General features: G+C 47.1%; 1 protein-coding gene across 6 annotated transcripts; it reads right to left on the reverse strand.

The window, feature by feature from the left end:
• Positions 1 to 48: 48 nt before the first annotated feature.
• Positions 49 to 27,086, reverse strand: TCIRG1 (T cell immune regulator 1, ATPase H+ transporting V0 subunit a3). Of its 6 annotated transcripts, none has more exons than XM_028740140.2 (21): positions 27,006 to 27,086; positions 21,481 to 21,818; positions 20,768 to 20,918; positions 19,826 to 19,904; positions 16,138 to 16,367; positions 14,945 to 15,042; positions 13,915 to 14,041; positions 13,592 to 13,674; positions 12,244 to 12,337; positions 10,983 to 11,195; positions 9,882 to 10,032; positions 9,136 to 9,275; positions 8,470 to 8,627; positions 8,281 to 8,371; positions 7,192 to 7,310; positions 6,532 to 6,745; positions 4,898 to 5,011; positions 4,448 to 4,564; positions 2,819 to 2,936; positions 1,927 to 2,098; positions 49 to 1,539 (listed from the first exon to the last, which is right to left on the reverse strand). In XM_028740140.2, the coding sequence occupies exons 3-21, from the start codon at positions 20,882 to 20,884 to the stop codon at positions 1,458 to 1,460; spliced, it is 2,517 nt and encodes an 838-aa protein (XP_028595973.2). In that variant the 5' UTR covers positions 20,885 to 20,918; positions 21,481 to 21,818; positions 27,006 to 27,086; the 3' UTR covers positions 49 to 1,457. The 6 variants fall into 6 exon arrangements, with proteins under 6 accessions (XP_028595973.2, XP_028595982.2, XP_028596001.2 ...); XM_028740149.2 differs by lacking the exon at positions 27,006 to 27,086 and adding an exon at positions 26,672 to 26,989; XM_028740168.2 differs by lacking the exon at positions 27,006 to 27,086 and adding an exon at positions 26,668 to 26,989 and having other exon boundaries at positions 14,945 to 15,039.
• Between the last annotated feature and the right edge of the window lie 407 nt (positions 27,087 to 27,493).

Raw genomic sequence — 27,493 nt, forward strand, 5'->3', positions numbered from 1 at the left:
CCAGCTTTGCATCAAAAATAAACTCAGAGGAGAGTATTAAAATGCAGGGAAGGTTAAGAATCTTGTCTTTATTGTGGGATTTGGTAGCTACGGCGACAAAGAGTTTATGAGGGCTTTTAAAGCACAGAATTCTCAGCAGCCTGCTCACAAGCATTGTCTTCCTCTTAAATGGCAGCCTGAGTCTTGAGTCCTGCCTGTGACATGCTGTGCCTTCAGTATGAAGGAAGTTTGTTCTGCAATCCAGGCAGGGGAGCCAACTTGGGCCCCAGGTTATGGGTGCCCAGTGCTCGTGACATCATGATGTCACATGCGGCATGACATCATGATGTCACAAGTGCCCCCTGGCCTCAGAAAGTGACTTCCGGTGGCACTGGAAGTCAGGTTCCAGGGTCTCATGAGACTTCCTCGTGAGACCTCAGAAGTTGCGTGGGGGGCCCTGCAGTGTGGATCCCAACAAAAAAAATTGTTGTGGGTGCTCAGAGACTCAGAGCCCCCTATAGTAGGCGCCCCTGAATCCAGGGCAGGAGCCCCTCTCTTGCCCTTGGCAACTTAAGTCTCCATTTTCCACCTGTACAGAGCTGTTGTCCCCAATTGTTGGCGGATGTTGCTAGCAGTTGGTAAAACAGAGCATGAATGAGGAAAAGACAGGCATTGCAAGCCACATCAGCTCCCAGCGTATCAGCTAGCTTGCTAGCACAGGTAGACAGTCCTTTCAAAAACACGCATGCACCGAGGGCTTGGCTCTAATGTGCAGCCCCACACCATGCATTGGCTGATGCAATGTCAACTCCAGGCTCTCCATCAGGGACACAAGAGAGTCTCAGACCTGGATGACAGCACCAACTGCAACAGAATGTAAATTTAGAAAAAGCAGAAGCCCCAAGTGCCTGGGGTCGGGCCTCTTGTCCTCTGATGTGCATCAGAAAGGCTGCACCCCAGCAAACAGGGATGAAGCAAGAAGAGAGACAGTGCCACCTAGTAGACCTGTGAAAACACCCATATAGTGAGTGGTATCCATATTCTGATGTTCCTTAAGGCCGCTTCCCATTCTTTCCCAGAAGCAACTCTTAACGGCTATAGAGATATGCACAAGGCAGGCTGGTTCAGCTGCAAGTCATAAGGATCGAGAACTGGAAGGAACGTGGCTTGATAAACCCTGAATTCCAGAACTCCATCCTAAATACTGATATCCTGGCAGTGAGGCAGCAAAGGACCTCACTTTAATTGTAGCAGACAGACGGGGACAGAGCAGGTAGTTCCTTCCCCAAGAAAGGTGCATGTCAGGGGAGTTAAAGAAGTTCTGCCACACCTTCCGGTCAGACACAAGGCACAAGTGGTAGAAAGAAGGAAGCAAGAGACAGTTGCTCATGTAAAAAAAAAAACCACAGCATAAGCCAATTGGCTCATGAGGGCACACAGTACATCTGCTCTCTGGGAAGAAAGAAGTCCATTCTCTCTTAGTCCCAGATGTCTGTAGTGAAGGTGAACGGGGTGAACCGGTACCCAGAGCCTGTGTAGAATTTGTTCTGGAATTCCACCCTGAAAAACAACAGCACAAGAGTGGTCAATTCGAGATCCGGAAGCACTGCTCTCGGCTTGCAATGCTAATCCCAGTAGTAACACAATCCCTGAAACAGGCAGGTCCCGGCCTGATTCACAGTTGGGTGGGGGAAGGAGAAATAAACTCTGCCATTCCAGGTCCCTCCCTCTCACACAGAACAATTTTCCTGACCTCGTGAGGAGGGGAGTCCTCTATCACCCACACCCCTAACCCCACCTGGGTCTCAGTGCTCAGAGTGGAAGCACCTGGCAGTCTTATTGGTTGACTGGATTTATCTCCCGCATTCCCACCCCAAAGAGCCCAGGGCAGCAAGCCAAGTGAGGATTCACTGACAGAAAGCGGGTATATACATGTGTGTCTCTCACCAGTGCAGACGCAGGGCATGCAGGAAAGCCGACAGCCCCTCCATCACCAGCAGGATTGCCACAGTCAGTACCGCAAAGAAGGCAAAAACCGGGACGAGGAGGACCCCACCTTTGTAGCCTGTAAAGTGGAGGCCGTTCCTCATCACCATGGTCCACAGGACCTCTGAGAGCTCTGTGGAGAAGGATGGGTGCAGGACTTGTCAGGGAGCAGTAGAGCAGCCAAACAGCCTTTCCCCTCCCTTACAGACCACCCAAGGCTGGATCCAACTGAGGAGCTGCACTAATGGGAACCAGTACAATGAGTCCTGCTAGTGCTATGGGGTTCCCCCCAGCCCCAAAAGCAGCTTTGGGGGCTTGGAAAAAGAAGATTGTTCCATCTGACAAGCAGAAATGCTTGCGCTGACAGAACAATCACTGAATTCCACCCTTAGCACTGATGTAAAGCCCCAACCGCTAACACACACACACACACACTTCCTGTTCCCTATAGGCCTTGAATACATCCACCAGTCAAAAATGCATTTCTTTATTTTAAAAACACATATCCCACCTAATGTTCAAAAGACACTCAAGGCAGCTAACAAATGCAATCACCCCACAATCCCACCCCACAATACACATTGCTAGCTCCAGTCTGAAGACTAAGATATTGCCATAAAAAAATCTAAACCACATCACAAACATGCTGGGGCAGAGAGAGTCCCTCAAACACTTTTAGAAGTGGCTGCAAGGGAGCTTCCAACAATGCAGGAATGGGGCCTGATGCCTATATCATGTAGTGAGGTCTCCAAAAAAACATCTTGCCCACCGTCCTCCCCCAGGTCTATGTGGCCAAATCGCTTGCTGTGCTTCCTGCTTTCTGCCCATTCCTCTCCCAGCCCCTGAAACTCACGTGCGTGGGCCAAGCTGAGAGCCCAGAGCCGCAGGTAGGAGGCTGTGTTCGAGATGCAGCCCAGGCAGTACTCGATGGTGTGGATTGCCTGATGCATGAACACGTCGGAGAAGTCAAACTGAAGGAGGGAAAGGCAAGACTCATTGGGGTGGCAAGGATTAGTCCAGGGGCCAGCAAACTTTTTCAGCAGGGGGCCGGTCCACCATCCCTCAGACCTTGTGGGGGGCTGGACTATATTTTTTTTTTGGGGGGGGGGGGGAGAATGAACGAATTTCTATGCCCCACAAATAACCCAGAGATGCATTTTAAATAAAAGCACACATTCTACTCATGAAAAAACACACTGATTCCTGGACTGTCCGTGGGCCGGATTTAAAAGGCAATTGGGCCGGATCCGGCCCCCAGGCCTTAGTTTGCCTACCCATGGATTAGTCTAATACTCTGAACCAGCATAGGGACTCAAATGAAAGCCCACTCCTCCATGAGCTGCTTCCAGAGTCCGGGTCCCATCAGCCCTCAGGCAGCACAGCCAATAGTTCCCAAAGGATGATGGGAACTGTAGTTCAGCAGCATCTGGAGGGCAACAGGTTCTTCAGCCCTAATCTAAGGCTAAGGACTTGGTGGAGAGCATATGTGGACTCTATTTAAGAACTTTCTGCAAACGAGAAGAGCCTTTTCACCCTAAACATGTTCCTAAGGAAAACCAGACTCCCAAGCCAGATTCTGAGCATTTTTCTTGGTAGCTTGTTTTTATTTTTAAAAACAGCAACCGGTGCCTTTTCTGCACACTTAAAGAGCCTGCAAAGAGAGTCGTGGGAGACCCTAGCCTTTTATTCCAGTGAAGCGCTGCTAGGCTCAACATTATTTCTATATGATGGTAATCTGAGATAACACAACAAGTTGGAGGTTTTTAGCCAAGTTTTTTTTTTAAATCCCCTGAACAGCAGCAAAGAAAGGGCCAGCAGTTCTGAGCAGAGTCCATGCAGGTTGCTCTTAGAGGGCATCCCCTCTAACCTCATCCAGGCAAGCTCCAATAATTCACCTGTGTAGCCTCTCTCAACAACAGAGGTCTTAAGAAGGTGCTACCATGAATAGTCCCTGCAAAGGCACAATATTTGAGGACTTCAAGCCCTTGTTCAAGCCTTCAAGCCTAACTGCTTCTGAACGTGGCCTTTTCTAACTCCTTCCATTTGCCCCCCCCCCCCCGATGGATTTATTGTTCATCCCTTGGGATCTTTTTTCTTCTAGGGTCGGTCTTTGAAGGTGTGGATGAATCAGAAATGGGGATGGGGCTCTTGAACATATGAAGAGTGTATTTGCTTCACCACCAACTCACTCCAACCTTTCAGGTCAGAAGGCGTAGCTTCCAGGCCCATGTACCTCTCTTTTTTTAGCAACTGAAACAGCGCCAGCCCCCAGTCTTCTATGTTTATTGCCTCCCTTACTCCACCCATTTCAAACTTTCCTTTTATCCCCATACCTTTTTTTTTTTTTTTACAAAATGATTCTAAATTTAAACAGAAACAAAAAACCCCACTCGCATTCAGCAGGCAACTTCTGCATAATTTACTTCAGTGGTGAAAATGGGAGTCACGTCCCAGAATCCTGACCTCCCGGACAGAAAGTTACCTCCAACTCCTGTTTGGATTTGGCACAATCCACATCGTCCTCAGCAACATTCACAGATCTGCTCGGCTCTTGAGAGTTTAGCAGAGGCTGGCTCTCTTCTGCGCTGGAGGGATTATGCTGCAAGCATCCCAGAAACACATTGGTCAGTGGGGGGGATGGACGGCCTTGCACACAGAAGGGCTTCAAGCATCACAATCCTGAACCCACAAGCTTAAAAGTGACACTGTTCCTCCACAGAATCCTTCCCATGACACACAGCTTCACTTGTGGCATCTAGGTGGCCATCTGAGATCATCCTCAGACTCAGTCCTTGAGCTTTAGTGCCCCGCTCCTGATGGTACCAGGACCTCAATGCATATCTGCACAGACCCTGACCCAACAAGGGAGCTGGGATATAGAAAGGCAGGGGTGGACAGCAGCCCCAGGCCCAGTCATACAGAGGGGTCTTACCCTGGACAAAGAGGCCTTCTGTCGGTGCTGGCTCCAGAGGTACAAGGGAGTTCCCAGCAGCAGGATAGGCACACAGGCCAGGGCTACCACCACCAACACTGTCTGCACCAGGGCCTGGAGTGAAAGAGAAAGATTTTGCAAGTTGGAACAGCCGGAAGAAAGGCAGGCTGGGAGCGAGCCAAGTACATTTTTATTTAGTTTTTAAAATTGATATGGCACCTTTCTATATTAGTGCATTTAAGGTAGTTTGCAACCCACAGAAATGGGGGGGGGGGGAAATCACACCGAAACCACACTGTCACCTTGAACAATTCAAAATATTGGACAGTTCAAAATAGAACAGAAACAGAAACCCAGCAAAATTCAGGAATCCATTTTGGATATAGTCTTATGAGATGATATCAAGACACCAGCAAGAAAGTACCTCGGTCAATTGCAACAAATCATTCAATAACCACACAGAAACATCATCATAATCAGCCACAGTACAAAGCCACAGACCACGCCTGATCTCACTGGGCAGAAAGGATAACACTGATTGCAGGCCCAGTCTTAAAAACTGGGACTCGGGCCACTCAGAAAAGGGATGTGCCTATGGTGTCCATTTCTCCCACCATCTCCTCTCCCTGTTCTGCCTCAGATCCCAACCTATAGGGCTTTGGTTGGTGAGGATCCTTCCTGCTTCCCAATTAATCTTCAGCCCCGCTATGATGCAGTCTTGCCAATAAAATTACAACTGAGCAAACCAAAACGTGACACCTAAGTGCCTTGTCAGCTGGAAACAAAGGAAACAAACCTGGTATTTTGTCCCAAGGCGCCCAACTCCCCACCCACCCAAGATGACGTGACTAGCACTATGTATGTCAATGAGGCACTGCTCAGAAAAGCTCAAGAATGCAGTCCCTTGTAATATTTGGACTACTCCACGCAACTTTAGATTGATTGTGCAGGCAAACAACAACTTCAAAGTACAGCAAATGCAATAAAAAAATATCACAGAAAGCCTTCAGACATAAAATGGATTTGGGATTTTGAACACAGCGGAAATTTTCAGGAGACAGGTAAATGACATTTTCAGGGAGCCCTCAGCAGTTGGGTTTTGTTTTTGTGTTCAAGTTTGCAACTGATCACTGTGTTCAAGGCCAGAAAAGAATTAGCCCCCAAGCCCAACTGGCTGGTGACCTTGTGGGTCTGTGCCTCCTTGCATAGGGCTGATTCACACATGCATGTTCATCATTCAGTGGCTACATCAAGTGATGACTTGCGTTTGTGAAGCACCCATCAGAGATCAAGCACCCCAGGTCAATGAAACCTTCATATTAGAACACAGCATATTTCAACTAAGACAGTTCTCAGATTCAGCAGCATTTCATCAAATGGGAGGCTACTCAGCCCAATTTTCCTCTAGCCCCTCCCATCACTGGCATGCCCAGAAGATGTGTCTCCCAGCCTGAAAAAGATTCCCCGCCCCTTGATTACTGGATCTGCTCTGTCTCAGCCAGCCTTACAAGTCCTGAACATTTCCCTCCCCAAAGCAGGATGGGGAGAGGAGCAGGGGAAGCAACACCCAAAGAGCTGGATGTCAACACCCGCCAGACATCCAGCAGATAAAGCACAGCGCCACAAGATGTTACCTGGTGGTTAAAGAGTGGAACGTTATCGGCATCGTTTGAGAACATGAACATGTTAATGAAGTGGATGAGGATGCTGGGCGCAGACTGGGAATCGGAGACGTCATACGCCAGCCATTTGTAAAAGATCAGGATTACAAGGTAGCCGAAGAGTCCCAGCAGGAAGATGATCTCCGGAACGAAAACCAGGAGAATCTTGTAGTAGTTCTTGAAGTGGCTGTAAAAAGGAAACGAGCAAACAACAGAGGGAGCATGAGAATAAATGTGTCAGGATCATAAGAAGATCCCTGCTGGGTCAGGCCAGAGGTCCATGCAGTGCATCATCCTGCTTGCAGAGTTACTATCCAGATGCCTATGGGAAGACCACACGCAGGAGCCAAGTGCAACAGCCCTTTGCACACTTAGGGACACTCAAGGAACTACATATACAAAGGCTTCCCACTTCCAACAATGGACGTAGCATACAGTCATCATGGCTAGTAGCCACTGGTAGTTTTATTTTCCATGAATTTGTCTAATCCCCCTTTTGAATTCCTATCTGTTGGCTGAAAGCAAGACAGGATTCCTTTGGCAGGAATCAATGGGTGAAATGGCGCCAGAGATAGGGGTCCTTCGCGTCCCTCGCAGGAGCAGCTGCAGGTGGAGGAGCAGCCCAGTACTTACATGTAGTTGAAGATGCCAAGGCAGACCCCAAAGCTCATGTGCACAATGCCCAGGATCACAGACATCTTCATCTTGAAGGAGTTCAAGAAGGTGAGATGGTTGATGGCCAGGCTCCAGATCTGAGTCACAGGCGTGGAAGAATCAAGAACACACAGACATGATAAGCCAGCCTCCCCCAACCTGGTACCTTCCAGATATTTTGGACTACAAGTCCCATCAGCCCTGACCACTGGACATGCTGGCTAAGGGCAGATGGGAATTGTAGTCCAAAACGACACCAGGTTGCAGAAGGCTGCACTCAATACACAGTGTGAACCTCTTATAGAAGAGGGGATGAGGATGTTGTTGCCCAGACAACAAGACCCCCTCTCAGTCTCACTGATGTGCTCCAAAGGAAAGCAGAGCAATACGTTTGGCACCAGCTTGGCTGCAGGAGTTGCCAGAAGGAGATGTATAAGACACCATCCAACCGCCTTAGGGACTCCACTCTGGATTTGTGTAGGGTTTACTCCTTAGCCTTTCCTTCTCCTGAAGATATCCCGCAAGTCAACAGTGGTTAAGGATCAGCTTTCCTTCTCCTAGATGGGCTACCTTCCCAGGTTGATATGCCCGATCTGACCCTCATTTCCCTCTACAACACGTGCAGAAACAGTCTTCCTTATGCTATTGGTCTCATCTGCTCAATTTTCAGGATTTGCATGCAGGGGATAAACAAGTCCCTAGCCCACTGAGGGATTGAGACTCACTGGCTACCCTCATGTGGTTCGGCCATTACCCGGGGTGTGGCCACTGTCACATGTCAACAGCTTCTAGGAGCCACAGGTGAGAGCTGAGTGCAGGGAGGGGATCAATGGTGGATGAACTACTTGATGTGTCCCCCACCAGAGACACTGCCCCTCCCCTAACACCCCACAGAACACCCTTATCTGACCTGCACACATCAAACAGCAATTACCAGGGGTCCCACACTGTTAAATCAGTTAAAGCAGCCCCACATAATCTGGTGCCCTCATGGGCACTGCAACCCATGAAGGGCACCAGCCTGGGGAAAGCTGAGAAACAGCTCTTGTGTGCTCTTGCAGTACTTACCGGATCTATCCCAAAAGGGTAGGGACCTTTGAAAACTCCCGTGACATTGGGGTTCAGAGCAAGAACAGGGTTTCCAGCTAAAAAGTCCTCGCTGTAAGGAGAAGGAATTGCTTCAGCACATGAGAATGATGCAGCGGTCATGAAAGAAGAGGCCGCCAGCATTGCTTTGGGTCATGGGCTAGTCAGTACCTCCAATTCGATTGGTTGGCCATGGTAGCGATGCTCCAGGCAGAGGGGAAGATGTTGGTGGCCTTGCTGAAGCACTCGTTGTAGATGAAGCCAGTGTAGATAGAGAAGGCGCCCATCAGGAGGATGAGGTAGCGGCCCTCAAAGAACATCTGCCAGATCTGGGGGCAGGAAGACAAGGGTATGCTTGGCAAGATGGTAAATCTCTGAGAATTGGTGTGGTTAGTGTGACTGATCAGAACCTGGATTAGACCCAGGTTCAAATCCCCACCTGGTCATGAATCTCACTGGGTGACCTTGGGCCTGTCGCTATCTCTAAGCCTACCTCACAGGGTTGCTTGCAAGGGTAAAATGGGGGCGAAGGAGAACCAGGGCTTTTTCCCCAGTCAGAACTCAGTTCCGGCACCTCTCAGGTAGGCGCCATTGCCACTATAAGAGAACAAGGGAGGTGTTTCATGGTGAGTTCCGGCACCTCTTTTTCTAGAGAAACAGGACTGGGGAGAACCATACATGCTGCTCTCAGCTCCTTGGAGAAGAAGTGGGAGATAAAGGTACCAAATAAAATAAAAACATATCCCGAGGTGTATTGCGGAAAGCATGTGATCATTTTCCATCCACCCAAAGCATATTCCCTCCCACCCGCTGCCTCTTCCACAATCTGGGCCTCACCTCGTTCTGCACCTTCTTCATGCTAGGGCGGTTCTCAGCCAGCACCATCCAAAGGGCAAAGAGGAACATCAGCAGCCCATGGCCAACATCCCCAAACATGACAGCGAACAGGAAAGGGAAGGTGATGATGGTATAGGGAGCTGCAAAGCAGGTCTAGCGTCAGACAGGAAGTCCAGGCAAACACCCCCCTTTGCAACCCCCACAAGAAAACCACGGAGTCAACTGTCATTTCACCGAACCTAGCCCCAAATCAAAAACCTCTCCTTTCTTTGAACTGCAAGGCATCTAATCTAATGATATTAATCAAGTAGGGTATAAAAATATATAATCCACTCTCGCCCTGCTCTGCTTGACTTACAGCAGGGCTGAGGAACCTGTGCAACTCAAGATGTAGTTGGACTCCAACTCCCATCAGTCCCAGCCAGCATGGCCACTGGTCAGGGTTGATAGGAACTGTAGTTCAGTGGCATCGGGGGGGTGGGGTGTTGGGACAAACTCTCCACTCCTGGCCAACTGTGAAGACAATTCTACCCACAAGACCCATTCTAGTTTTCCTCCTTCTTCTCTCTGTCCCATAGCCAGAAAGCCCAGAAAACACACAGCCTTCCTTTATTGGGAGCAATTTCTCAAATGTCAGTGCGCAATGCCCTGGTGCCCTCCCTCTTTCGCCGAAAAGAGGATGTTCCACTGAGCAACTGTGCATGCCCCTTGCAAGGTCAAGAGCAGGATGCGGCAAATCTGCTCACCTGGGTTCACCTCCTGATAGCTGGATACCCCGTAGGCGTCAACAATGCTCTGGAAGCCGGCAGTGAACTTGTTGGTGCGAATGAGGGTTGGGGGGCTCTCAGTGCAGGGAATCTGATGAACAAAGCACTCCACCCCAGAACCGCTGCGGTGCTGTAAGGGGAAGAGAGGGTCAAACTGGGCAGTTCAGGAGCATCAAGTACATTGGTTTGCCCAGGAGCTCTGAAAAAGGAGCGAGGCATTCATGCAGCTGGGTGTGGTCCTGGCTAGTGGGGGGTGGGGAAAGGGAGAGAGAGGGAGAGGGGAGGGAAAAGAACATTGCCATATTCTAAATTTGTCTCAATATATTACCAATGTACAGTTGTACCTCGGAAGTCAAACGGAATCCATTCTGGAAGTCCTTTTGACTTCCAAAACGTTCGGAAACCAAGATGTGGCTTCCGATCGGCTGCAGGAAGCTCCTGCAGCCAATTGGAAGCCGTGCCGGATGTTCGGGTTCCAAAGAACATTTGCAAACTGGAACATTCACTTCCGGGTTTGCGGTGTTTGGGAGCCAAAACGTACGAGTGCCAAGGCGTTTGGCTTCCAAGGTACAACTGTATTGCCCAGACTGGCCCTACCATTAGGCAAGCCAAGGTAGCAGCCTCAGGCATAAAATCCTAGAGAGCAAGAAAGCAATGGCAGCTCCACCCTACTGTTCCCACAGAGCCCCAGAAGCTACCCTGGTCCTGTGCTCCCTAAGCTAGCCTGCTGCCCTCAGGCGCAGTGGAGGACACTGTCCCATAACCACTGTTGAAGGACGAGTCAAGCTGCCAGCAAGATGGACTTTTGTGTATGGAATGGGGAGAGAGTACCATCTTGTCCTTCGCATCAGGCAGCAAAATCTCTTGGCCCTTGACCTGCTGGGAGCCCTATTTACCTTCTTTTGGCCCAACCCACGAGGAGGGGGGAGGACAAAGCACATGTATCAACTCCTGACTCAAAATATTTTGCTCTTTACTTATGCAAACAGGTAGGTGTACAAAAAGAAGGGGGAGGGGGACATGAAATGGAAGGTACATCGAAGGAGAAGCAGAAGGGAGCTGATATACTGCAGCATGTACCGATCCCTCACGCAGAGCCTGCTGCACAGCAGGAAGGTCGCGGACGGGGCACCAGACTTCCCCGATGAGGCACTTGTCGGTGATGTTGAAGCTGCACTGGTTGAGGATGAAGTAGATGGCCTTCATCTTCTGTATCCGCACTTGCCAAGCAGGCAGTTCCAAGAGCACCTTTTGCAGCAGCTGGTCCAGGTATTGCTCCGTCTGGCCCAAGACCTGTTTTTTCATAAGGAGTATGAAGCAGAACTGAGGGAGACGGTGGAAGACTTGGAGCAAAAAGGGGGATTTAGGAGGGAAAGTACTTCCTTTTTAAAGGAATCAGTTGAGCAATGGAAAGTGCTGCTTAGAGCTACTAGTCTGGAAATGCGGCTGCACACGGGGCCACAGGAAGTACGGAGTGTGGTTGCAGCTTTGAAATGTGACACTCTGCATGAATGCAGTGGAGAAAACCATTGTGGGGAGGAGCACTTGCACCAATATACTGGCCTTTCCTGCCCAGAGAAATTAGGATCTGGGGTAGGAGGAAAGTACGTTCAAGGCCCCATCTGCACTATACATTTAAAGCAATGCAATACAAATTTAAACAGTCATGGCTTCTGCCAAAGAATCCTGGGAACTGTAGTTTGTTTAGGGTGCTTAGAGCTGTTAGGAGAACCCTACTCCCCTCACAGAGTGGCAGTTCCCAGAATTTCCTGGGAAGAGGGCTTGACTGTTAAACTCACAGAATTACAACCCTGAGCGGTTTAAGTGCCCTTAACATCCAGTTTCCAATATTCTTTAGGGGAAGCCATGTCTGTTCAAAGTGGTGTGATCCTGTTTTAAATGACGTGGCCTTAAGTAAACCCTGTGATGCTCATCTTTTAGTGGTTTGGGGTAGGACTTGTCCTTACTTATTGCATGGCTGGATGAGCATTTTAAGGATTTTGAATTGTATGCCATTTTGGGTTTTTTTAATCATTTCACCTCTTTGTATTTTGCTGCTAAGTCACAGTGAGACACTTCTTTTTGTAAAAAGAAACTAGCAAATACAATGACAACAACGGTTGCAAACCAATTAACAAACACCAACCCCCCCCCTCCCCTGTTTAAAATCTGGAGAAGAAATTAATCATCTGCAGTGGTATACTCTCACCACTGCACCCATGCAATTTCCTTTCCTGCCCCAGAACTGGAAACCATGGATCCTCTCCAAAGCTCTCTGACAGTATTTCCCGGATTTCAAGCCCGCCCTGTGTACTATCCTAAGCAGCCCTTATCACCTTACCGTGGTCAGATCTTCAATCTGAGTGCGCAGTTTATACAGTGTCTCCAAGCGCTCCGCCTCCTTGTCGGCGTAAGGATACAGGTGGCAGTGAAAGCTTTGGAGGGACACAACACAGAGTGAATACACACAGGCACATGCACACATACTGGTGGGTGGAGGTGGCGGGAGGCAACACAGAGGAGCAGAGGGAGCAATTTGTTGAAAGATGGTGGCCATATGGATATATATTTGAATTTCTTTTTTATAATTTTGCATTGTAAAATCAAATAAAAATTAATTCAAAAGAAAAGAAAAGAAAAGAAAAGAAAAGAAAAGAAAAGAAAAGAAAAGAAAGATGGTGTGTAGCTTGGCCAGTGTGTGAAGATAGGCAGAGCTGCCCTAGGGCATAAGGAATATAGCCTGTGTTTGACTTTCTCCTCAGCCTCATGGCCTGTCAGACACCACTGGAACAAGTCACAGAGGAAAATTTATAACTTATCTTAAAGACCATTGTAAACAGTTAAAATTGTTAGTAGGATTGGAATATCACTCGTACTTTAATGGTGAATTTTGGACACAATGGAGAGGTAAAAGATTTGGATTATTATAAAAGATGCAGGAGGAAATGATTAACAATAGGACCCACAAAGGGGAGTAGGGAAGTCCAAGAGATTCATTGGAATCTTGTTCTTATATTGTATGTTGGATACAGTGGTGCCTCGCAAGACGAAAAGAATCCGTTCCGCGATTCTCTTCGTCTAGCGGTTTTTTCGTCTTGCGAAGCAACCCCATTAGCGGCTAAGCGGCTTAGCGCTATTAGCGGTTTAGCGGCTTAATGGCTATTAAAGGCTTAGCGGCTTAGCTGCTAAAAGGCTATTAGCGGCTTTGAAAAAGGGGGGTGAAAGCGGGGGGGAAATGGCGAGACTCGCAAGACATTTTCGTCTTGCGAAGGAAGCCCATAGGGAAATTCGTCTTGCGAAGCGCATCGCAAACGGAAAACCCTTTCGTCTAGCGGGTTTTCCGTCTTGTGAGGCATTCGTCTTGCGGGGCACCACTGTATGTGACTGTAAAATCTTAATCTGAAAAACCAAATAAATAAATTTAAATGCAAGGCACATATCACAGGAATTGATTTGGAGGGCCTGTGTGTGCAGGCCTCTTGAGGAGGTAAAAAGGCATGTCATGTGTCAAACAGAGGGAAAGGGTGAAACATTGCAGGGCCTGTGATTTGTTGGACCTTTGGGATGTTATGGCACCAGGGAAGGAAAATTATAAACAGCGAGCAGAAGGAGACCAAGGCAGGTGGATGAGAGGTGTTATTCAGTATCAATAGACATCAGAAGGGACGTGCACCACCCACAGCACTCACCAGTCAGCAATCTTGCGGATTTTCTGCCCAATCTGTTCCCCCCAGAAGGAGATGAGAAAGATGACCCAGGTGACGCTCTCGCCCTACACATGAAGGGACAGGTTGCTCAGAAACCTCTGCACTTGAGAGGAGCAGGAGAAGGACCATTCGGGCCTTCAGGCTAAGCCACATGACAGAGTGTACTTGCAGCCTCCCAAGCTGTGCCACACCCTGCTCCACCCAAACTCAGGCCTTGAATCTCACCCCTCCCCCTACATTGCCTGCCACCCCTCACAGGCAGCCATCTTACACCTCACCCACCCATTTTCTTCATTTCGTCTCACCGTGGCTGGGTTTTCCATGGGCTCCGGCATCTCAGTGAAGTTGGCCACAAGGTAGCCACGGCATGCGCGCCACAGCAGCCGTTCAAACACATTCACCCGCCATGGGTGGATCACGCCTGCGATAAAGCTTGAGAGCAAAGGGGAGAGCATACAAAATGCACACTGAAACTGCACACATGAGGCTGAGCACACAGTGCCCTGTGGCAACATAGCAAGCCCTTAGCATCTAGATGCTGCATTTGTAGTCTACCAAGTGCCTCATAAACATTATCATAGTAATCCCTGTAACAACCCTAGAAGCTAGATGAGCATTCACCTTAGGTAACCAAGGTCAATTTCAGATGACCTTCTTCAGATGCCCCCATCACCTGAGGAAAGGGCCTTCTCAGTGGTGGCACTCCAGTTACAGAATGCCCTCCTGAAAGTCTTGTCATACTTTCCATGCTGTTTTACTCCCTGCTGACAAAAATTTCATTCTGGATTTTGGTTACTTTTAATACTGGATGGTCCAACTGAACAGTTTTGCTAGCGCAAGGCACTTTAGACTGTGCAATGGAACACCTCCCCCTTCTCCTCTCCTTGCACACGCCCTGTGTGCCTCCTAAAGCTGTTGTGGGGTTTCCCCTCAACCTTCAGGAGCAGCTTTAGGGGGCACTGAGGGAGAGGGCAGGTATGGGAAATTCCTGAAGAGCTTTCCCTAGCAGAACTGCCCACTGTGATTATCATTATTGACTATTACACAATTATAATACTGTGGTTATTACTGAACATTATTCAATTATTAATAATATTGGGGTCATTATTAGTAGTTAAATAGTGGCTTATGCAAGGCCACATACAGTTTGTGACGCTGACATTTTTAATTTTTTTAAATTGAACTGAGGATGTCCTGCCTCATGTTCTTAACCATTAGGCTACATCAGCTCTCACTTCAGGAACAATGGCTTTGGTTTACTTGACAAGCTTCATCTCTCATACAGAAGGGTTACCCTGTCAACCTGAATGTCCTGCCCGCCCCCTCACAACTCACTTTACTTTGAGGTCAAGCCGCTGTGCCATGGATGGGTCAAGCAAAGGTTCTCTGTCAGAGAAGGTTCGTGGGCGAGCTGGTGATGCTAATGGCACCTGCTGATGGGAAAACAGCCTGTGAGAGAAGGGCCTGCTACCATCCCAGGACTTGTGAGCTCCCTCTCAGATGTCCCAGGACCACCTTCAGTGTTCAACATCGTAATATTCTTAAATTTGATAGGCTGCAGTAATAAAATCCAGGGTCAAGTTAAATGCAACAGGGACAGCCAGAGTTGTTCTTCATGTATTTGCTCATTCAAGTAAAAAGAAAAAAAAGGCACAGGTGGAGGAGTCAAGGTGATTTTTTAACAAAAAAATTAAAACATGCAGGCAAGGTGAGGCTCTCCCCTCCTAACCGGGCTGTGCTCCATCATGTAAAGTAGTTTTTCTCTTCAGTCAAGCTCATTTGCTCTACCAGAAACTGCTTCAAGTGACAGAGCCCAGGGAGGGAGGGAGTAGAGAGTGCCAGGCACTGCCAGGTCAGTTTGTGTTTTTTTGAGCAACAGGCCACTCAGATATTGTCAAATAATATTCAAGTAGTTTTAAAGCATTAGGAGAACAGCAAAGAAGAAAATCACCAGCGGGCTTGACGCTCTATGCCTATTATTATTAGTACAGTGGTACCTCGGGTTACATACGCTTCAGGTTACATACACTTCAGGTTACAGACTCCGCTGACCCAGAAATAGTACCTCGGGTTAAGAACTTTGCTTCAGGATGAGAACAGAAATCAGGCAGTAGCGGCGCAGCAGCAGTGGGAGGCCCCATTAGCTAAAGTGGTACTTCAGGTTAGGAACAGTTTCAGGTTAAGAACGGACCTCTGGAACGAATTAAGTACTTAACCCGAGGTACCACTGTAGTAGTAGTAGCTGTCACTGTGAAACATGACACCCTTTTTGGGGGGGAAATGAATTATTTTCTTTTTAGCATATTTTTATTCCATATTGCCTCAAGGATCTCTTTCCTGTTATTGCATTTCATTCTTGCTGCAAATTGCTTTAAGTCCCCCCCCCCCCCCACTATGGGATAAAATGTACAATTTCAGCAAGCCTAATCTAACTTTCAGCCAATCGACTGCAGTTGCATCCCTTTCTCCTCCAAGCGCAGCAAAGAGTCTTGATGGAGCAGGAAGCGGAAGGGGCGGAACTCACTTACCAGTTGGCCAGTGAAACGCTGTCCCTCCTGCAGCACCTGAATGTGCTCCCGCAGCTCCTGCAGCCGACCAACCAGCTTCTCGCGGTTGTGGCTCACCTCCCTCAGCTCCTGCGCCAGCCGCTCAGACTGCTCCTGGATCTGCAGGGCATCCCGAGCCAGAGGAGCCGGCAGGTTCTCCACAGGGGGTGTCAGTGTCAGGCCTGCCTTCCACACTTGCTGTGCTAAGAAAGCTGGAGAGGGAGATTAGAGACATGAAGAGGAAGAGCAGAACCTGGGATTGTCCTCTGCTCCCAAGGTCCAAAAAACATTCAGCTGCAAGAGTTTGCAATGAGTAAATACTCCATCAAAGATCCAGAACATAGGAGATGAGAAGAAGATAAAGTCCCGACCAGAGACAAATGGCTGATGAAGATGGTGGACTACGCCAAAATGGCGAAATTGACCACGAAAATCAGAAACCAGGAAGAGAGGAACTTTAAGAAGGAATGGGGAAAATTTACAATATACCTAAGAGAACACTGCAAACAACAAAAAACTTTGGCAGGATACAAGTAATGCTTGTAATGTATGAAAAGCTAAGGTAAAACTACTATTTTAGAAAAACAGAGAAAATATGTGAAGCAGTGGGAAAAGATTGAAAATGGTAACCATGGAAGGGTGGAGGGGAGTCAAAGGATTCAGGGAATCCTAAATGATGGTGATGTTTAATGTCTGAATTTAAATTTGTAATGTATAACTCAACAAAAAAGATTTATAAATAAATAAAAAGATCCAGAACATGGGACGCAGTTGGTTCTACCCGTACTCAACCTCTCCTACGTTAAACACAAATCTCTTCAGCATGCCCAAATTTTATTAGATGCCAGGATTGGACACTCACCCTCCCATCTGTTCTGAACACAGGAGAGGTGCAAGGACTGTTTCTCTGCGACTGCAAGGGGCTGGTGCAGGTGCCTTCCCCCCACTGATGGGGGGCTGATGAGAAGAGGCACACTGACACCATTTTGTGATGCTGTTGCCTTTTCCTGCTCTTTGAGATGCAGCAGCCATTTTGTGTTACGCCGTGTCCTTACGGCTCCCATTTTGGGACAGGGGATCGCGGGACTTTCTCAAAATTGGCCTCCTGGCCCCAAAAGGTTGCCGACCCTGGTATAGCAGCATTTGTCTGGACGTTGTACAAGCCTGCCAAAGATGTACCACACGAAGACACACAGCATATATTTAAACTTTGGAATTTGCTACTCCCAAGGTGTAGCAACGGCCACCAACTTGGTTAGCTTTAAAAGATAGCTTTGAAAGATTTTTCAGAGGATAGCGAGATAGCTCCGTTGGTAAAGCATGAGACTCTTAATCTCAGGATTGTAGGTTCAAGAATGTCTATTAGTCATGACGGCTCTGTTCAGTGCCAGAGGCACAATGCTCTGAACAGCATTTGCCAGGGAGCGCAAGCGAGGAGAGCGCTGTTTCGCTCATGTCCTCCTGCTTGTGTGCTTCCCATTTACATCTCATTGGCCCCTGTGAGAGCAAGATGCTGGAGCAGACTTGGCTTGATTCAGCCAAATACTTAAGTAATTCTCAGGCTTTAGATGTGCTTGTGAAAGTCAGGAATTTCCTAAATACGCTAGCTTCTACAATTACGAGAATTACATTGTTATGAAATTGCAAGAGAGAGCTTCCACTTCCAGAAAGAAGTGAGCCTTTGGCTCTTCTAAGCTGAGCACAGGATGTCAGAAACAACCACTATAATTTTCATTTGCTGCAACTGAATCCAGGAGGCACAGTACGGTGGTGCCCCGCAAGACGAATGCCTCGCAAGACGAAAAACTCGCTAGACGAAAGGGTTTTCCGTTTTTTGAGTCGTTCCGCAAGACGAATTTCCCTATGGGCTTGCTTCGCAAGACGAAACGTCTTGCGAGTTCTTGCGAGTTTGTTTCCTTTTTCTTAAAGCCGCTAAGCCGTTAATAGCCGCTAAGCCGCTAATAGCCGTGCTTCGCAAGACGAAAAAACCGCAAGACAAAGAGACTCGCAGAACGGATTAATTTCGTCTTGCGAGGCACCACTGTAGGTGGTGACCAGAGCATCTAAATCATAAACAGCACTGTGAATTTGCAGAGTACACTGTAGCCACGGATGTAAGCAGACACATTTTTCCTAAAGTAAGAAAAAAAAAGGTTTCCTCTGCTTTGTTCTACTGGGGAAAAGGCTTATTTTACAAAAGTGGATTGCTTCCTAAAATTACAAACATTGTATTGTTTGTATAAATTGCATTGTTTAAACATTTTAATGTTTGCTGCTCGGAGCTCTGCTGGCAAGAAGGGCAGGATAGAAATTTAATCATTCATCACCATCATCCAATAGTAAAAGGGGCCTTTACTATTAGTCCCCACCCTGCCCCTTCCTCAACTTCCATACTAGCTACTCTTCTTCCCCAGCCAGTACAGCCCGATAAGAATCAGGATCCTGCTGTATGGGAATAAGGAGGCTTTAATTCTTTACCCCTTGCTTCAGCGCTGAATCAAAATGGACAGGGGCAAACCGGCAATTTGCATCACCAAAAAACAGCTGTTCAAACAAATTGATCCTTTTTTGGCAATGCAGACTGCACTTGTGCAGCCCCCAATCTGGATTGAGACTACAGTGGGCAGCAAAGGATTAAAGGTCCCCCCCACCCAGTGCCAGACTTCCAATCTGGATTGGGCCCAAGTGGCTCCCATTTGCACTGGGGAAATTTTCCCCTTTGGTACAAACAAGCCCCCCCAGCAAATTGCACCAAGAGTGTGTGCGTGTGTGTGTGTGTGTCTGTGTGTGTGTGTGTGTGTGTGTGTGTGAGAGAGAGAGAGAGAGAGAGAGAGAGAGAGAGAGATGCAGCCTCCATTATCTCCCAGGAAATATGGCTGACTAGGGAAGGTAACCCAGCCCTGAACCAAACAAAACACATGAGGACTTTTAAACTCTTGAAAGCACCATATACATGCTTAATATTAGCAGTAGCAGCAAATGTGCTTTACTGGATTTCCCCCGAATCAAATATTTCACATTAACAACTTTTGACTACTGGAAAAACTTTTTGAGATACGTTTGTTTCATGTAATAGTAACATGATGTGCTTTTCAAAATGCTCTTAGTGCTTTCCCAAAATGTTCTGAGTGCCAAAAAAGTCAAACATGTTAAATGAGATCTTAATCAGCTAAGGACATTAGAAAAGAAAAACATGGAATATGCAAACCACCCTCAAATGCTACAGACTGATGATAGAGGAAGAAGAAACAGGAAGTCACAACAGGCAGGTGGAGGGCAGGAAGTGCAAATTATAGCAGCCAGCTATCACAGATGGCCAATGCACCAACTGACTAACCCCTTCTCCATTTTTACAGATGCTTCAGTTTGAACAAGGACAGTAAAAACAGGCCGAGAGGGGAAGTGCAACTATCCTCAGCCAGAAACCAGAAATTACATCTAAAATGTTGCATTGTTTGCAAAAGTCTCATGATTTCCTAATGCAATTTCAACGCCCAGAAACTTGGCCCCGTCTTTTGACTGCTCTTGGCAGTGTGTCAGGCAGCTTTGTGGCAACATGGCTGGCCTGGGCGCATCTTCAGAAGATTTGTGTCACCGACCTGATGGCAAGGTCATCATCCAAGCCACCCAGCAGAGGACAGCCCCCCCCCCCCCCCGGAGTGCCACTCACTGAAGGATTTCTCCATATCTTCACACCGCCGAATCTCCCCCACAAAACGTCGCTGGAAGGCGCTGACATGGGGGTTCAGCTGCAAAGAAAAAAAGAACATTACTAGTGAAGAGCCCACCAAAGATTGCGCAGATAACACTGGAAACCAGGCAGCCCAATTTTCCATTGCTTGCTGACCCATTCTTAAGGCTTGCATGGCATCAAGACCCTTTCCCCAGGTATAAAACATCCATTTCTCTATCTCACCCCAATTCTACCATCTTCTCCAGGTTTCCCTGACCATTTTATTAGGGCTCATCCACACTTACCTTTTGCCCTGCGCTTTCTAGGCATTCCTGGTCCGTGTCTGAGCACTCCCCACCCCCTTTGCCCCAAGAAAATATCGCTCTTTAATACTGAATTGGAATGAACGGCAATTTGGATTTTCAACAGATTTGCCATTTGTTCTGGTTTAGCAGTGAAAAGCAGGGTTTTTTAATGGAAAAAGTGATGAAGAAAAGAAAAAGCACTCAAACAGGAGGCTTAAAAGCAAAGACCTGTCATTACATTTCTGTCTTAAATTTCTGATGTTCAACTTGTTTTTAAAATTTTGTATATTATGTCTTTTTACTGCCGTAAGACTTTTTGAGACTTAGATGGTGGAAAAACAATACCAATCTATAAAATCATCACAATGACCAAGGGCACTGGAATTGGAATTTAGGATGGATTTTAAATGTACTTTTTTGTAAGAAAATTTGTATTTTATTTACTCATTTTATAATTTCTGTAAACTGCTTAGGGATTCCCCCCTACAAAACAAAACAAAACAAAACAAAAAACCTTAAGAAGTATATAAATCATTTAAATAAATAAGCAGTAAAAGTCAAGGAAATCTTGAATCCCTTAGTCTATGGTGTCCCCACCCCCCAAAAAAGGTTCCTCAAACCCTCTTGCACGTACATCACGGAATTCCACAAGTCCTTGCTCGCCTAATTCGCTGACACAACTGTATGCCGAAGCCGATTGCAAGAAGAGCTGGGCCAGGCAAATCTCTTCGCTGCGGAACATGGAGCCCATGTTTGCTGGAGGAGACCAAGGTGGAATCTGGAATCTACACACATATTTAAAATGCTGTGAAAATGCTTTAAAAAAAAAAAAGTTTTGAAAAATACATTGAATTTGGCATAGCTCACTTTTGCCATCTAGTGTCACATTTGTATATTGCACTTTACAACAATTTAAAGGGTTTTATTTGCAGCTGCATAGGTGAGTCCTAAAAGGGAGAGGAGAAGAGAGTTGATGAGACCCAAAGAGAACTAACATGCACATCACCTCCCTTGACAGGCTAATGTTCATTTGTACTGGCACCAGGAAGGCAGAGAGGGATTTGGGATGTCTTCCCCTTATCAACAACTGTCCTACTACAATGAATCAATGACTGGGAATAGGAACAGGATTGTGCAGAGGAAAGAAGATGCCTTCAGGGACAGTGAAGGGGACAGGTTGCCCAATGGAGGGGAAATAACAGACCAGCAAAAAGAGGTTCAGGAAGGAGGGCACAGACAACCTGCAGAAGGTCATCACTAAGAATGTAGGAAGAGTCTACATGAAGCTCAGGTGCAGTAGCAGCGAAAGCCCCCTAAGTCTACTTGGTAAAAAGGGTTCTCCCTTACCTCTAGGTGTTTCACGAAGTGGAAAGATGGCAGGAAGATGGGGCCAATCCTGCAGGAGCTCAACAGGCAGCAACTTTCCAGTTGTGTCTCTTGCAGCTCCGAGGGGCTGACTGCTTGCAGCTGGCGCCCAGACTCTGCTGACTCACATAGGATTTTCTGAGCTCTGGGATTGCGACACAATTTCCAGGGCAAGACCCGGCCTCCCGTTTCACAATGGGCGCCTGACTCAGAACTCCCAAGTTGCTCACTGAGAGGTCAAAATGTCCCAAGGTGGCAGAGCACCGCAGTACTCAGGTTGGACAAAACAGGGGAGAGATCCTTGCAGTCATGAGCCGGGCCTGAGGAGAAGCAGAAGCAATAGGCAAGATCTGGTGGTCAGTCAAAAAAATCGCATTTCCCCCTCAAATCTTCATTCTCAATTTCTCTTCTCCATATTGTTAGAAGTGCCTGAGAAGTAACAGGTCGGAGCCAAACAATACAAATTAAGGGCATTTGCAGACGATTTAGTGTTAACCTTGCAACAGCCAGAAGCTAGCACCAAAAGAGTCTTAGAACTGATTGAGATATTTGGCCGGGTGGCAGGATTTAAACTAAATAAACAGAAAACAAAGGTGTTGGAAAAAAATCTAACAAATGAAGAAAAGGTTAGGTTTCAAAGTGAAACAGGATTGGAAATAGCAAAAAAGGTTAAGTACCTGGGGGTAAACTTAACATCTAAGAATGTGAACTTATTTAAAGATAACTATGAGAAATGTTGGTCAGAAGTGAAGAAAGATCTAGATATATGGTCTAGGCTGAAACTTTCCTTGTTAGGCCGAATTGCTGTTATTAAGATGAATGTATTGCCGAGAATGTTGTTTTTGTTTCAGACGTTGCAAATCCTGGACAAAATGGACTGCTTCAAGAAGTGGCAGAAGGATATATCTAAATTTGTCTGGCAGGGCAAAAAGCCCAGAATAAAATTTAAGACTTTAACCGATGCGAAAGATAGAGGGGGCTTCGCCCTGCCAGACTTAAGACTTTATTATGAATCAGCAGCGTTTTGCTGGCTGAAGCAATGGCTACTTCTGGAGGATACAGACATTTTGGACCTGGAGGGATATGATAACAAATTTGGCTGGCATGCATATCTGTGGTATGACAAGGTAAAGGTGCATAAAAGCTTTAAAAACCATATAGTCAGGAAAGCATTGTACAATGTTTGGAATAGATACAAAGATCTATTGGAAAGTAAAACCCCCAGGTGGCTATCACCAATGGAAGCTAAGGAAGTGAAAAAACTTAACATGGACTCAAATTGGCCTAAATATTCTGAAATTTTAGAACAAGAAGGTGAAACATTGAAGCTTCAAAGTTTTGAGAAGCTAAAGCATAAAGTTCGAGACTGGTTACATTATCGTCAGATAAATGAGACATTTAAGCAGGACAGGAAACTTGGCTTTCAGGAGGAGAGGTCAAAGTTAGAAACAGAATTGCTAGAACCCAATACTAAGAACTTATCTAAAATGTATAATTTGCTGCTGAAATGGAATACACAGGATGAAACGGTGAGATCAGTCATGATTAAATGGGCACAGGATATAGGTCATGATATTGCGGCTGCTGACTGGGAACAGTTATGGACCACCGGTATTAAATTTACGGCATGTAGTGCCTTGAAAGAGAATATAATGAAAATGATCTATAGGTGGTACATGACCCCAGTTAAGCTGGCAAAGATCTATCATTTGCCCAATAATAAATGTTGGAAATGTAACGAGACTGAAGGTACATTCTATCATCTTTGGTGGACCTGCCCAAAGATCAAGGCCTACTGGGAAATGATCTATAATGAAATTAAGAAAGTCCTTAAATGGACATTTGCTAAGAAACCGGAGGCTTTTCTCTTGGGCATGGTCGGCCAATTGGTACCAAAGAAGGATAAGAATTTTTTTATGTATGCAACTACAGCAGCAAGAATTTTACTAGCAAAGTATTGGAAGATGCAAGAACTACCCTCTCTGGAAGAATGGCAGACGAAGGTGACGGAATACATGGGACTGGCAGAGATGACCGGCAGAATCCGTGACCAGAGGAAAGAGACAGTGGAGGAGGACTGGAGAAAATTTAAAATATATCTTAAGAACTATTGTAAAATTGAGGACTGTTAAGATGTTAGGGGTAAGAAATCGAGAATTACAGCTGTAAAGGGTAAATCTTATGTAAATTTAAAAGAAGATTTGAGTTAAAATCGACTGAAGGGTTGCTGAAAAAATGTTAAAACAAGGATGTGGTGAAAGGAAGGTATGGGGAAGTCCAATTTTTGTTGTGTGTTTTTGATGTATGTGTTTTGTTTTGTATTGTTTTTATATGTGTAAAAAACCAATAAAAAAATATTTTAAAAAAAAAAAAGAAGTGCCTGAGAAGTAACCTCAGTGGTGGATCACTTGTGCTGAGAGAAAGCGAATCTCCCCTGCAAAGAGACGGCAATAGCAATAGCAATACAGTGGTGCCCCGCAAGAGGAATGCCTCGCAAGACGAAAAACTTGCTAGACAAAAGGGTTTGAGTCGTTCCGCAAGACGAATTTCCCTATGGGCTTGCTTCGCAAGACGAAACGTCTTGCGAGTTTGTTTCCTTTTTCTTAAAGCCGCTAAGCCGTTAATAGCCGCTAAACCGCTAATAGCCGTGCTTCGCAAGATGAAAAAAACGCAAGATGAAGAGACTTGCGGAACGGATTAATTTCGTCTTGCGAGGCACCACTGTAAATGAAGAGCGGCACCTCCCACAACTCTCTGCTTGTCTGGAGAAACTGTGAAGACTTACCAACAGTCAAAATACAGTACATACAGAGATACATGTCTAGACCACAGACACCACTGCAAGTTAAACAGAATATCTAGTATTCCAGGTCAGCAAACTGCATAAGGCCATTTCTTGCTACTGAAGCTACATATTCATAGCAGGGCACCCTTCCATGGGTGTCCTCTGGACTCCTGTCCCCATGAACCACAATCCCCCAATTCCTAGTTCTCTCCCCCTCCCTCTTTTCATAAGAATAAATTGCTAGCATTTATGGAACCCAAGTTATGAGGTAAAATGTGCAGCCACTATTCTTCCCATTTTCCCCCTGAGAAACTTGCCAGCTCACCGCTTTCAGTGTCTCGCTCCCACCCATGTACCCTGCAATCCATAAGCTGGTCTCCAACCGTAATAAATTATCTATCTACCCTGCAATCCCCTCAAAGCATCACCTCCAAGACATGTAGGCCTAGTTTCTCCCCAAGCACCTATATGCTCCTTTAAGATCCCCTTGACTCCAGGCTGATTACTGTTTGGATGTTACTGAAGGGGGATGCACCTTATATGAGGACAGGCATGGAAAACTTATGGCTCTCCTGATATTTATGAACAACAACTCCCATCATCCCTGAGTGCTGACCATGCTGGCTGCGGCCGATGGGAGTTGGAGCCTCAACAATATCTAGCCCCATCCCTGTATTAGCACTTTACATATTTAGTTAAGAACAAGTCTTCTATTCCTTGAAGGGTCTGGTCAAGAAGTGCCAGAGGTGCAAATTTATTCCATTACAATTCTGCAGTGGCAAGAGAGAATATGTGCACACAATGAACACTGCCTTTCTTCAGAGCTCCCAAAAGGAAGGAATCCTGTCCCAGAGGGGATCTATTAATTTACTGGCAGAAGACCTAGGCACTCCCTGCTGCGTATTAGGCCTTGTGAGGTCCTGTGTAGAGTCTCCAGAGGTGTCTAAGAAGCACATTTCTCTCCGTCTGTCTCTCTCTCAGAACTTTGTGTTCCCACACTACACAGAAAAAACACTGTGCAACATAACAAGACTTAAAATGAAGGAACGCTGGATCATGAGTGCCAGACGACTATGCCACTACCTGAACATTTTATTTCTGATTATGGATTGCAAGCACAAATTCATGCATTATTTTCCCCATCTTTGTGCTGTGTTAGTCCCAGAGAACAAAAGATATAAGCAAAATGGTGTTTTTTATTCGATGAACATGGAAGTGTACAGGTGTGCCCCCTTCAAATTGTACAGCCCAGATACTTTAAAGAAGTACCATTCTAAACAGTCATGGCCAGCCCCAAACAATCCTGAGAACTGTAATTTGTTGAGGGTGCTGTGAATTGTTAGGTGCTTCTGTTTTCCTCACAGAGCTACAATTCAGAGCATCAACAATCAACCCCTCTTCTGTGCCAATTCTGGGAACCATAGAATCATATAAAAATAAAAAGAAGAGGGCATGGAAAAGTGAAAAACAAGTGCTGCAACCTTTTTTTCCCAGGGGTCATGCCTCTAATCAGTTTTTTTCCTCAGGGGGTACTCAAGGGTACGAAGTACTGGCACCTCCTCCCCTTTTTTGGTTCTTTAAAAGTGTGACACTTACTATAATAACTTCATGGTTGAAAAAAACCACTACCTTTAATATTTTTTATTCTGAGTGAGGAAGTTTTAAAAAAAACAAGGGAGGTTCTGTGAGGTCACCATCACTTCCAGAGGACCCTTAGCGTCAGAAGAACATACCCTAACAAAAAGATACAACTTCACCTACTTGTTATCTCTAGGATTTGGAGGTGGGGGTGAGGGTAATATAGTAGCCATAACCTGTGTTTGAAAAAGTTTGGGATATGTATACGGAACTTAAAGCACATACCCCTATACAGCACACTGAACTACACAAACTACACTTCCCACGATTCTTTTTTTTTGTGGGGGATGGTGTATATGCAGTTGACTACCCCCACCCAGAGGATCTAGAACCAGATCACTGTAGATTCCTCTCGATTCTCAATCCGGCTATAAAACTGCGTTTGGAAGCCCACCAAAAAGCAGAGGTTGGCTGCTCTTTTCACCCTCACCGCCACCCTCAAAGAACAGCCGCACACGAGCGCGGCCATTGTGAAGGCAGGACGGCATTTCCGGAAGGAAACCACCTTTTCCCCGACTTGCTCAGGCACGTGGGTGGATGAGGAAACCCAGCACTATCGCACCCCAGGAAGGAAAACAGGGGCCCGGCTAGATGTGCTCCCCGACCCCGGCTCAAAAAAAACGCAGATGGAGGGAAGCCAAGAGATCCCCTCCGCGAACCACCCGCCAACCTCCTTCTCGAGCAACCCCACAACTCCCACCCCATAAGATCACCAACCAATCCACGCTCTCGCCCCTAACCATTACCTACTCTCCCCCACCTGCAGCCACAACTGGTTGCGCGCACTGCGCCGCTGCCTCCGGATCTGCGGCTGATCCACTGCGGGAAGCCCCCTAAACCGAGCGCCGCCTCCTTCCGTCCCTCCCAAGAACAAAGAGCAGCGGGGTGGGGGATCAGCCCCGGCGGGGGAAGGAGGCGCAACGCGGGAAAGCTGCTTTCCTGGGGAGACCTGAGGCCGGTTTCGAGGCAGCGGGTGCAGCGAGAAGGAAGAGCAGCCCGGCATGGAGGAGGAAGGCGGGCGGAGGCCGCTCGGAGGAAGTAGGGCACGGGTGGGGCCGGCCGGCCGGCAAGGCGCCGTACCAACCTCGCGATGCGGCGGAAGAAGCAAGCGGGCGCCTTGGAGCGCGGAACAGGAGCTTGTCCTCCTTCCAGGAAGGACCGAGATCTGTCCCGCCCCAAGAGGATTCCCCGCACGCGGTTCCAAGGAACTTCCTGGTGCTCCAGCGAGGCCGGGGGTGGGGGGGAGAGGAGATGGAGGAGGTCGGTGGCCTGGTTCCCTTTCGCCTCCCCAGCAGATGAGGGAAAGGCACTTTCCTCCTCTCCAACAGAATGGAGGCTGATCTGTTTCCCTCCTTGGAGTATATCCCACGTTCAGCCCCGAGCCTGCACCTTTTATTCAGCGGGGCTTACTCCCAGGAAAATGTCCGGGGGGCTTTCCGTGGCTAGACAAAGCGATGCCCCAAAGGACGTGATAGTGCACGAGGGCCTGATGGCCACCCAGACAAGGGCACCCACTTCGGAAGCCCGCCACCTCCTTGACACGGCAAGGATTTGGTTATGTGCTTGACAGCC

This window comes from Podarcis muralis, chromosome 1 (assembly GCF_964188315.1).
Source record: "Podarcis muralis chromosome 1, rPodMur119.hap1.1, whole genome shotgun sequence".
Lineage (NCBI taxonomy): Eukaryota > Metazoa > Chordata > Lepidosauria > Squamata > Lacertidae > Podarcis > Podarcis muralis.

What these genes read in the sequence shown, in the direction of transcription:
- TCIRG1 (XM_028740140.2), bottom strand. Translation starts at nt 20,884, where the DNA reads ATGGGCTCCATGTTCCGCAGCGAAGAGATTTGCCTGGCCCAGCTCTTC. An exon ending in GACTTGTGGAATTCCGTGAT is followed by an intron (nt 19,905 to 20,767) that starts GTACGTGCAAGA and finishes TTTTCTTTGCAG; the next exon opens with CTGAACCCCCATGTCAGCGC. An exon ending in GCCAACCAATCGAATTGGAG is followed by an intron (nt 8,372 to 8,469) that starts GTACTGACTAGC and finishes TTCTCCTTACAG; the next exon opens with CGAGGACTTTTTAGCTGGAA.